At 34.0% G+C, this 11,633-nt stretch overlaps 2 protein-coding genes across 2 annotated transcripts; one reads left to right on the forward strand and one right to left on the reverse strand.

Moving 5' to 3' along the window:
• Positions 1-2,644: 2,644 nt before the first annotated feature.
• LOC143619652 (tetraspanin-3-like) lies at positions 2,645-5,275 on the forward strand. Its single transcript, XM_077091534.1, has 2 exons — positions 2,645-3,171; positions 4,787-5,275. Exons 1-2 carry the CDS (start codon positions 2,659-2,661, stop codon positions 5,132-5,134), a joined length of 861 nt encoding a protein of 286 aa, XP_076947649.1. The 5' UTR covers positions 2,645-2,658; the 3' UTR covers positions 5,135-5,275.
• Positions 5,276-5,313: 38 nt separating this feature from the next.
• On the reverse strand, positions 5,314-8,553 carry LOC143619653 (ATP synthase subunit d, mitochondrial-like). The gene is made up of 5 exons (XM_077091535.1): positions 8,376-8,553; positions 6,996-7,077; positions 6,040-6,104; positions 5,653-5,739; positions 5,314-5,497 (listed from the first exon to the last, which is right to left on the reverse strand). The coding sequence occupies exons 1-5, from the start codon at positions 8,544-8,546 to the stop codon at positions 5,396-5,398; spliced, it is 507 nt and encodes a 168-aa protein (XP_076947650.1). The 5' UTR covers positions 8,547-8,553; the 3' UTR covers positions 5,314-5,395.
• Between the last annotated feature and the right edge of the window lie 3,080 nt (positions 8,554-11,633).

The following is an 11,633-nucleotide window of genomic DNA, read 5'->3' on the forward strand; positions in this document are numbered from 1 at the left end:
TTGGTTACCATATGAGAATGAAATGAATTATTAGTTTTTATTTTATGATAAGCAAGAAAAGCTGGAATAAAATAAAAATGGTAGTGAGTGGCAAGGATGCACCGGCCCACTATCCTTCCACTGTTCAGACTGTGAGGTTCTCGCAGCTCTGTGAAACCAGCCTAACGCATTGCCCTCAACAACTCTAGGAACCAAGTGGCCCGAGCCTTCGCTCAAACCACATGACTCGACTCCAAACTTGGAATGGGCAGGCCAGATATTGCAACAGCTTGACCCAACCATTATAAGTTTCATCACAGTCCAACCCACTTTAATGCCCTCACTTGAGTCACAAGCTCGCGTTACCAAGCTCGGCGACCACGACACACCATATAAATATTTGTCACTGTTCCGATGTGGGATATGCACAAGCTTCTGGTGCTCAATCTTTTCTTCATGTTCATCAAATACTTTAAACTTATTCACGGAATGGTTCAGTTTTGGGTTTAACGTATAAAGTTATAAACCATGAAAATTAATTTTTAAAATCAAATTTTGTTTTCTCAATAAGGTGTCTGTAACAATGTCAGCTTTTATTGCACGAAATACAAGTCATTTAGTCTACACCGCAACTACTAATTATGAGATGCGGACCATTGAAAATGTTATAAATCGTTAAGTTGATTATTAATGGTATATACACAGATGGAAATGGTTGATAGAAAAATGGAGAGGATGCTAGATCAGATGGAGGAGTATGGATTGATCATAAATGGTTCGGTTGCTAGTTCGGCTTTTATATCAAAACAAATTGATTTGTTGTCTTTCTCTAGTCATAGTACTGTTAGTATTTTAGTGTAATTGGATTAACTGGTTGATCAATTTAATCATAGTAAAAATTAAGCAAGTTCGGGATGTACGGAGTGCACGCTTTCTTTAGTTTACTATGATGTTAGGGGCGAAGCCCCTAACGAACGGGGGTTCGGGGGCAACGCCCCCGGATGCGGGGTTCTAGGGGCGGCAGCCCCTAGCAGGATCCAAGGGGCAGCGCCCCTGGATGGGGTTAAGCTGATTATGTCACACATAATCATTAGTTTAATTTGGAGTTTACTTATTAACGAATTTTGAATTTTGAATAGATAACTGCTTAAAGCAGTTATCTAACTTTGAAACTGCCTGGAAACTGCCCTAGAGTTAATATATCGTTCATATTTTGATTGATGCTTTCTCTGGTTCATCTTCCTCACAAATTCCATTCGAAATTCTTGTCTCAATTTAGAGTTTTATCCGATTAAAGTGTTTTGGAGAACCACCAAAATAACTTTAAATCTGAAAGTTATCACACGACTCTCTAAATAATCCAAGTTGCTATTTTGAAATCCCAAACAAATACTTGATCAAGAATTATCATACAAATTCCTGTGTTTTTATGAACAAGATATTATAAACTATAAAGTTAAAAGAAGTGGTGTGTCAAGCACAGGAAGCATTGATGTCACAAGAAACAAACAACAAATGCTCGGGTCGGTGCAAGATTATAACTTGTTTATATGTATTTGTATGTCTTCTAAGCTAAGTTGTTTCATTCTGGTGGTTTAAGGTTGAAGAATGGATGAAACTAAGGCCGGGTCAACAAATCAACTTTGACTTTTTGGTTAACGTTGACTAAAAAAGTCAACAGAAATAGTCGGTCAACGTTTTTTTAATTTCCTTTAAAAAATCGGTCTTAACCGTTTAAGCGGTTAACCAGTCAGGCTTTAACCTTACCGGTTTCATAGGTTAGTGTTTTCGACTTGCTAAAACGGTTACGGTTACCGGCTTAGGGACAAATAACAGGTTCGGTTAATAACTGATTAACTGGTAAAAAAACTGGTTTAACAGACTTGGGCGCGTGGCAGTGGATAATCAAAGCGAGTGGGCCATCAAGAGATTTAAGAGCATGAACAGAAGTTGAGCCGAAGAATATTACTATCTTATTATTGCCCACTAGGTTGCTAATCGAGGAAATAGGAATGTAGTTCATTTTATAGATAGAGAATTGGCCCTTAACCATAGAAGGGTAAAAAGCGGAGAGAAAATTAGGGAGACTAAATGATTATTTTCTGCATTTCCTTTGAATTTAAAAATACGGTAAATAGTTATGTTTTTCTCTTTTTCTTTTTTCATTTCTCCTTAATTCCCATATTCGTCTCCTTTTTTTTATTAAACTCGAGAAAACAACGTTAAAGACCTTCTGAGAATTCTAAAATTCGAACAACCTTAAAAAATTATAAAAGAAAATTTTTATCAAACTAAAAACAATAAATTAAAATTAATAAATTAAAATCTTAATCTTAATCTACAATATTTGTCAACTCTTTTCAACCCAAACATAGATTATTTGTAACCCACTTTTGAACATAACCAACGCTATGACCTTCACCCCATCGACAACGTAGATATGTACATTCTCACTTTAAACATCAAAATTACACAACTACCCTTCCTCTTCTCCTTTCCACACTCCCCCCAACAAACCCATTTTCGTCATTTCACAATGCCACCATCATATTTGTACTCTTCCCCCTAATATTATTCCATCATTAAACCCACACCCAAAACTCACACACACACCACTTCTCATAATAATAATAATAATAATAATAATATCAGTATCAGGGTCCTCGAGAATCCTTAAACATGCGAACAAGTAATCACCTAGTCGGTTTACTAAACTTCATCACCTTCCTCCTCTCCATCCCAATCCTAGGGGGCGGAATATGGCTATCGACACGTGCAAACAACACCGATTGTTTAACGTTCCTTCAATGGCCGTTAATCGTGATCGGTGTCGCGATCATGGTGGTCTCACTAGCCGGGTTCGCGGGCGCGTGTTACCGTAACACCTTCCTCATGTACCTCTACCTATGGGTCATGTTTTTTATTATCGTGTTACTTATAGGATTTGTTATATTTGCTTACGTGGTAACGGATAAAGGATCGGGTCGACCCGTGTTGAACCGGGGCTATGAGGATTATTATTTGCCCGACTATTCGGGTTGGTTGAAGGACCGGGTCGCGAGTGATGAGTATTGGAGGAAGATAAGTTCGTGTGTTCGTGATTCGGGTGTTTGTAGGAAAACGGGTCGGGTTGTGGGTGGGTATCCGGAGTCGGCTGATACGTATTATAGGCGGAAGCTTAATCCTATTGAGGTTAGTGGCTTTTTATTTGGTTTATTATTTTATAAAAATAAAAATTATATTGATGGAGTGTTGGATAGTGACACTTGTAAGTTGCCTAGAGACTTGACCGTTTGATATGCATGGATAGTTATCATGACTATTTATTTTTAAAAAAATATTAATGTATGGATATTGTGTAAAAGCGAATGGTTGAATACATTTAGCAATTACTGTTAAAACTTTTTTTTCTTCATGTTATTAATATATGTAAATTACATTTAACAAAACGTAGTGGTTCGATTATTTATATATGTGTAACTATGAATATATAAATGTTGGTTACCTCTATCCAATTACGCTGTTCACATATTTATATGACGTTTGTTACGCCTATTTTTATAGATGATGCATGTTTTGCATATGAAAAAAAATATATTTTTTAAATAGAGTTTTTTTAAGCTCACACAACTTATGTGATTTCTCAAACAATCTCATTTCTCTAAACCAAATTATGCGGTCTTTTATAGTTTTGAGGATTTCCCACTTTTCAAACCGTTTTTTAAATTTTGAGGTTCAATTGTAGTGTTTAATTTTTATTTTCTAAAGAATAAAAATAACTGTTGTTTTTATATTATCAAAAATTGACATAAATGGTAATCTAAGGATCAATGAAAACCTCTTACCTTTCCTAGTTCCGTCCATGAATATTCATATCTATAGCTATTATATATGACAAATATAACCAATTATTTTAATAAAATTAAGATGATTGTATCAAATTCATGAATTATAATAACCGGATAACATTTTTAAAACTAAATCATCTATCCAAACACCCTTAGGCCTTATCCTACGATTGCTTGGTCAAGGTTTCAACTTCTCATTAAGATACCCCGAATCTCAACTGTTTCCTTTTACTTCACTTTTGGATTTGCTCTTTTTCCCTCTTCAAAGCCATATATCTCATGTACAACTTCCTTCTATGCTTTTATTACACTTCCACTCATCAAAGTTGTTAAGTTGGTATAAAAATTGTGTATTTTAACTATATGTATCTGCCTATTATTTCATCTGATTCGATAATAAGTTCTTATGAGGTTGTTGATGAGCCAAGCCAGACGAGCTGAAACTCGGCTCGAATTTTAAACTGAGTTGTAAACTTGAGCTTGAATTAGGCTTGGCTTTAAATAAATTTAACTTAGTATGGCTTGACTTGGATTGTTAGAATATTGAATTCTTTTATTTATGATATAAAATTATAAAGTATCAAAAGTTTAGGGTTAATTTAAGTGAGCCAATACTCAATAGTGCTTGAGCACAGCTTGTTTACTAAACAAGTCAATTGCAAACGAGTTTCAAGACATGATTATATGAACACTATTACTAAAGATGATAAACTTTTAAGATATTTTTGGTGATGTTAATCTAGACATCATCCATCGAATCAGGTATCTCATTGTAGCCTCACAATCAAGATTTTCGGGGTCACCATATGATATCATTTGGATTTCAATTATGATGTTGAATTATTTGCTTTATTTTTGGTAAGTAGGTCCCTATATAGAAGTATCATGAGATTGAGTGGTTAGGCAAGACAAGGGTAAATCAGTCCTTTCACACACCTTGAATTTTATGATTATTACAGTCGGGATGTTGCAAGCCACCAACAGAATGCGGGTTCGTGTATGTGAACGAGACAACATGGAATCCAGTCAATTCTGTATTGGTGGTGAACAACTATGACTGCAACCGATGGAGCAACGACCAACAGCAGCTTTGTTACAACTGTAACTCATGCAAGGCAGGAGTGCTTGCTGGTTTAAGGAAGAGTTGGAGAAAGGTGTCGGTTATCAACATCGTTGTTCTCGTCCTCTTAGTCATTGCCTATGTTGTTGCTTGTGCCGCTTTCAGAAACAATAGAAGGATGGATAATGATGAACCATATGGTGAGACCCGCATGGAGAAAGCACGCCCTAGCTGGATACAGTTTTAGTCAACGGAAGTCAACAGTCATTTTGCTCGTGTTTGATCCTGGTTAGACATAATTTGCAAATTTATTTGTAATATTTAGTGTTTAATATTTGTGTTTGTCTAGAGCTTTTGGTAGTGTGTCAACAATCAAAAACAGGTAATAAGATTAATAAACGATTATACCCGATGTGACAGTATCGGTATGGACCGATAACAAACAAAAGAGAATGATTTTGCTTTATTAAAACAAAAAGGAGATTGATTGACATGAAGAAAGCAGCAATCAATAGCCCCAATAATCATTTCTGATTTCATCATCAAATTTCTGCTTCAATTCTGGGTGCTTCTCAAAGTACTCATCAGCAGTCATGGTGCTAAGCTTTTTCTGTTATAAATAAAAAAGAACAATCAATTTCATTACTTAATGCATATAACCTCCAAAATTCCTCTATCTCAAAATATATATGAACAAGTGTATTGGGTCAACCAAACCAACCCGGCCCGTTTCGACCCGTACTTGATACAGAGTATGATTGTTACCTTCAGCTCTTGGACTTCAGCAATTTCTTTCTCTAATCTTTCAGATTCTTTTAGAGATTTCTGTTCAGCCTCTTTCAGTTCCACCAACTGTCATTTTCAAGATTACAAAATTTAAAAAAAGATCCAGGACGACTAATTGGCGTGTAACAGTAATCCTTAATTTTCTAACACATTTTGATCTAAAATGTTCGTATAAATAACAATTTGATTCATGTAAGTCAAGCTAGAATAATTTGGCAATTTCTTTTATCAACATAATATATAGTTTCATCCATAACTGGTTACTATAAAAGAGGAAAAACATGTGAGAACACAATATTAGTACTATGTGCATCAAACGTATAAGAATACAATATTTAGTAAGATGTGTCATATACGAATTCTTACCAGTGCATCGAACTTGGGCTTGTACTCTGGAGTTGTCTTATCAACAAACTTGGGAATTTCAACACCTATAAAAAAAGGGGTCATGAATGTAGAAAACTAAATAACAAATTAACTTAAAATGTATAAGTATATCATGTCATGTTACGTACATATACTGCTCCTAGTAGCATATGGATTGCCTCGTAAAAATGCATTAATATCAAAAGGCAGTATCAAATTTCATAGCCAGTAGGTATGTTTCATGTGGTTCTCACACATACTAGATCATTTGACTGGCATTCTTCAGATTAACAAAACAAAGATGGATAACTGGTTATCACAATATCGTTTTTAAACTAATCACAATTCCATGATTCCATCCAAAGATATGGGTAATTCATACTCATATAGACCCATATTATTTTCTTAAGTTATGCAATATATGGTCCAGAGTCTAAACTAACACATGTGTCATAGTAGGCTTTTTAAGTGACAAACTGTTGACCATTATGTACATAAATCTATAAGGAATGGATCAGTACCTAGATCAATCAACTATCTTTTTCTTTTTCTTTCTTTTTTTTTTTTTTTTTGCAAGTTTGTAAGAAGAAAAATAACAAAATATAGAGTGCAAATATCCTCTAAAACAGTTTAGAGCCTGCATGGTAATTTCATTCCTTCGCCATTGAAACAGGTAGCATATCCAGATATTAAACTACCCGTCATCTAATTACAGGATCAATGGTCGCTAGCAAGCACCAGCACCCACAATATTAGATACACATTTTTGCTATTAAATATATATAAATGTACAGAACTGCAAATAGGGTACTAGATATCCCAGAAGTAATCATACTCAAGATAACATATACCAAAGAACTCCACTGTGTTATTTATGAGTTGAAGTGTTGCCTAAAGTCTAAAAGCGTGCTATGAGGAGGAGTAAACATAGTAAATTTTGGCAGACAAATACATACTGTCATAATATTCTTTGTAAGAATCAACTATGCGAGATCCCAGCCCTTTTCTGTAGTACTCCCAATCAATAGTTTCTGGTTCCTGCATTACTTAGAAAAATTATTCTGATAGCATAAATAAAACCGCACAATTTACCAAATCTATCAAGCTGCATAATAGCACTTATTCTCAAATACAGGTTGTATGATAAAAATCAAATGGCCAATTCCAGAATTGCATCAAATTTATCACCAATCATGTCAACATACGTGTTTTTATCCAGAATAAATAAATAAAACTGCCCGATATGACATCATCATCTTATTGCATGCTTTCGATTCATAGAAACCATGGATCCGTATCACTCAACACACACATTAATATCAATTGCTTTAACCACTCCAAGGAAACAATATCACCATCTCTAGAGTCTAAAACATAAATAAAATTGTTCATCTTAATCAACAAAAATAAATCATCATCTCATTACTAGTTACAATTTCATGATGTAGACTGTAGAGATCATAGGTCATGATATGTATATGATAAATGACTAAATGTAAACAAATAAAATATCATTTCAGTATAAAACATAATCCGAGGGTTTACAATTCACGGAAACCCTAACTACCTAACCAAACGCAGGTCCGTATCGCTCAACCCACTAACATCAACAAATTCATTGCGTGCACATACATAAATTGCAGCATCAAATGTATCATAATATGTGTATACCTAATGTAAAACAAATAAAGCATCATTTCAGTACCAAAACCTAATCTGAACGCTTTCGATTCACGGAAACCCAAGTATCTAATCAAACACAGATACTTACTGCTCAACACATTAACATCAACGAATTCATCGTGTGCACATACATCATAGAAGTATCAAACGTATCATGGTATGTGTATACCTAATGTAAACAAATAAAACGTCATTTCAGTACCAAAACTTGATCCGAGCGCTTCCGATTCACAGAAACCCTAACTACCTAACCAAACGCAGATTCGTATCGCTCAACACACTAACATCGTACATAATTACAGTATCAAATGCATCATATGTGTATAACTGTATACCTAAGGTAAACAAGTATTACATCATTTCAGTACCAAACCCTAATCGGAACGTTTACAATTCACAATAAAACCCTAACTACCTAATCAAACGCATATCCGTATGGCTGGCTCAACACATTAACATCGATCGAGAGCACATACTTAATTGCAGTATCAAATGTATGTGTACACCTGATCTAATAAACATATGCAATATCATAACCTAACTATCTAATCAAACAGAGATCTGTATCGTTAAACGCAATAACATGTAACAGATTGGATGCGGACACGTATATGAGCATAGAATGAGATAATATTGAGCGATTGATGATGTACCTGACTGAATTTGGTCTGTAAAGTGGAGTTGACTTCGTCAAAAGCACGACGGAGAGAAGAGAACTCCTTACGAGCCTCATCGCTGACGATCATCTTCGCCATACCATCCCAATCGATCGATTTTGAGGCCTTGAAGGCCACGTCCGCCACTTTCTTTCCTGCACCGCTCATTTTGTCTCCAGATTTGGCACTGTCAATCCAGAAATAGAGAAAAAAACGGGGAAGTCATCGATTCTTCTGGTACCTGTATTTAAATATATAATTCATTTATCATTTTACTAGATTGAAACTTTAACGCGTTCAAAAATAAATAGATCCGATGTCGTATTTAGTAAAGATTTATGATACATGTATCGGGTGTACTCAATGTGTTCGAGTCTGTCCTATGGATATTTTAGAAATGGTCCCTTGGGACGGATGTAAAGCCAAACAAATAGCTTCTGCTCCAAGAACAGAGGATTGTGTTGGTTGTAAGAGATGTGAATCCGTCTGCCCAACAGATTTCTTGAGTGTTCGAGTTTAATTATGGTATGAAACAACCTGCAGCATGGGTATAGCTTATTAATACGTTACAGAAACCCCTACTTGAGTCCATTTTTTTTACCGCAAAAACCTGTGCTCAAAAATAGATGGTTTTTCTGGTCCAAGTGTATCTTGTCTTTACCACGAACAAATCTAGGGTTTCAAATGATGATTTGATTATTAGGGGTTAGGTTATAAGAAAAAGTGTAATTTTTGTAGGAAGGATAAAAAGTAATCTTGTCCATTAATTTTGAACATGGAGGGTTGAGATTAGTTTAGGTGGAAATCATGTGTGAAAATAAGGGGAATGGCATAAAAGGAATAACACATTTGTTGACTTTCTCTCTTCACATGCAAGGCACATGCAAAATTCCCCCATCATTTTAAAACGTCCACAACTTTTTTTTACGACGTTTTTATTGAAAAACAAATTCACCATAATAATGAGTGTCTTTTTATCTTTTATATGAGTACTATATTGTTATATAAAAATTAAAAAAAAATTAGTGTGTTTTTTACGTATTGTGTTTTACCAAAATTGTGTTATGTAATTATATTTATCATTGTGTTTTTTTTTCTTATTGTGTTCTTTTCCATTGTGTTTTTTAAATTGTGCCATACAATTGTGTTTTTTATTGTGTTTTTATCATTGTGTTTTTTTTTTCATAGTGTTTTTTTTCCTTTGTGTTTTTTACATTGTGTTTTTCATAGTGTTTTCCATTGTGTTTTTTTCGGCGGTCGTTTTCCGATGACTTTTTTTCTGTGAATTTTTCGGCAATTTTTCCGGCGAAATTTCTTGAGGATTGTTTTCCAGTGACTTTCCGACGACTTTTCCGGTGATTTTCCAGCGAAATTTCCATAGACTTTTCCGGCAAGGTGGCGGCGGTGGGTGACGGTTGTGGTGGCGGTGGGCGGTGGAGTGGTGGTGGTTGTAGGAGATGAGTGAAGATGTAAGTGAGTTTTATGTAAGTGGGTTTTTTAAAATTAATTTAAGTGGGTTTTGAGATTAAAATAAGTGAGTTTTGATATTAAAGTGTTAAGACTAAAATACCCTTCTTCCTAGGCCTTCTTAGAAAAATCAAACTTCTTATTTGAACCTAACCCTTGATTATTATTATTATTGAGACGGTAATAAAGCTATAAGTAGCAGGTAAGTTTGTTTTACTTTTTATCTAGTTATGTCAGAGCATTCCCTACTGATCCACTCAATTTGGCCGGTGGTAATGACAAAGGCATTGTTGAGAAAAAGATGGCTTTTCCCGGATGAAATGCAAATTGGATTCATGGAACAGGAGAAGTATTTCCCATTCCTTAGCCGGAAAGATATGTGGCCATGAAAGGCGAAGGAAGGCTGGAATGCCAACAGGCGTCTATTATTGAATTAACCCGACCCGACAGTACCCGTTTGGGGAACGTCCAGTGCCAAAGTCACTGAATGGGTAAGTCGCCAATCCCTTTTGTAAATTATATGATAATACTAAGAGTGGTTGTGTGTGAATGAATGACACATATAAGTTAGTGATTTTTTTTAAATTCTTAGAAAGTTTGTTTGTCTTTGTTTATTTTTTTATAGTTGCTGAAATCGGTTGTATAGAGAAAAACTGTAATGATAAAGATATAAAAAAAATCAACTTATTATAATAAAGTAAAATAAATGTGAATATTTGTCATGTTTTGGTTAATTCTCACAATTTTTTCCCTACAAAACTAATATACCTTAATATATGTAATAAATCAATAATTATTCACTTTTCTTTTACATTATATTTATATAATATCTATGTATTTTTATAAATATAAATATTAATATATTATTTTACTATATTTTCTCAAAATACTTGGTGAATTCCAAAAACTAACAACAAATCATGTTTCTCAAATGAAAATTGTTTCGGCTTTTTTTTTGTGAAACTTAAATTTGATTTTATGGGCCAAAAGTTGGTAAATAGATTGTTTCGTACAAGTTAACTACATTTGGGTTAAAATTTGGTACGGGTCAAAAATGAAAATTTTGAGTATTTTTAAAAGTTTGAGAATGCAAAATAGATTTATCGTCAAATTTGTTATGGGTTCTAAGTGTTGACTTTAAACTGTCAAAAGTATGAAAGTTATAATTTTAAACATGATTCGAGTTTCAATTTTATTTTTATGGCCATTTTTTGAAATAATCAAAAGGTTCAGGATTTGGCAAACTGATTATTTTTCCCTCAACTATTAAAATTTAAGAAAAGATTGCAAACCCCATGCCTATCAATGCTTAACTTTTATCAAATTTGAAATATTTATATCAACATTAATTTTTCCTTCAATTGTGATCAGAACGTTGTATGGGAAGCATGCCATGCAAAACTATGCTCAAATAAAAAAAATATATTCACAAAATTTAATGGGTTGACATGTTAACTTTTTATGTAGTCATTATGATAAAGTCGAGAAACCATCTGAAACTTATCAAAATCTTTTTCATGGTGTAGCTAAAAAAAACATAGTTTTTGAAGAACATCCATTGTTACAATTTAATGTTATACTTTCCTTCGATGGGTGGTAAATTGATAAATATATCAATAAATGTAACGCTCCTTTTGTATTTAGGCTGAGTGGTTAGAACTACTATCGTATGAGAAGTCTTATTTCCGAAATTGATTCATAACCAAATTCTTTCACTTATACATATATGACACCGAGAATGAATTTTTCAATAGAAAGAAGCATTCTCGGGTACGTTTCTCCACGGGC

This window comes from Bidens hawaiensis, unplaced genomic scaffold (genome assembly GCF_021521415.1).
Source record: "Bidens hawaiensis isolate Kalapana, Puna unplaced genomic scaffold, B.hawaiensis_p1.1 tig00002477_1, whole genome shotgun sequence".
Taxonomy (NCBI): domain Eukaryota; kingdom Viridiplantae; phylum Streptophyta; class Magnoliopsida; order Asterales; family Asteraceae; genus Bidens; species Bidens hawaiensis.

Bases quoted from the DNA above. Each gene is read 5' to 3' on its own strand.
- LOC143619652 (XM_077091534.1), top strand. From the start codon at position 2,659: ATGCGAACAAGTAATCACCTAGTCGGTTTACTAAACTTCATCACCTTC. The intron at 3,172-4,786 runs GTTAGTGGCTTT...TGATTATTACAG, and splicing joins GGAAGCTTAATCCTATTGAG to TCGGGATGTTGCAAGCCACC.
- LOC143619653 (XM_077091535.1), bottom strand. From the start codon at position 8,546: ATGAGCGGTGCAGGAAAGAAAGTGGCGGACGTGGCCTTCAAGGCCTCA. The intron at 7,078-8,375 runs GTACATCATCAA...TAAGTAATGCAG, and splicing joins TACAGACCAAATTCAGTCAG to GAACCAGAAACTATTGATTG. The intron at 5,498-5,652 runs GTAACAATCATA...TATTTATAACAG, and splicing joins CTGAAGTCCAAGAGCTGAAG to AAAAAGCTTAGCACCATGAC.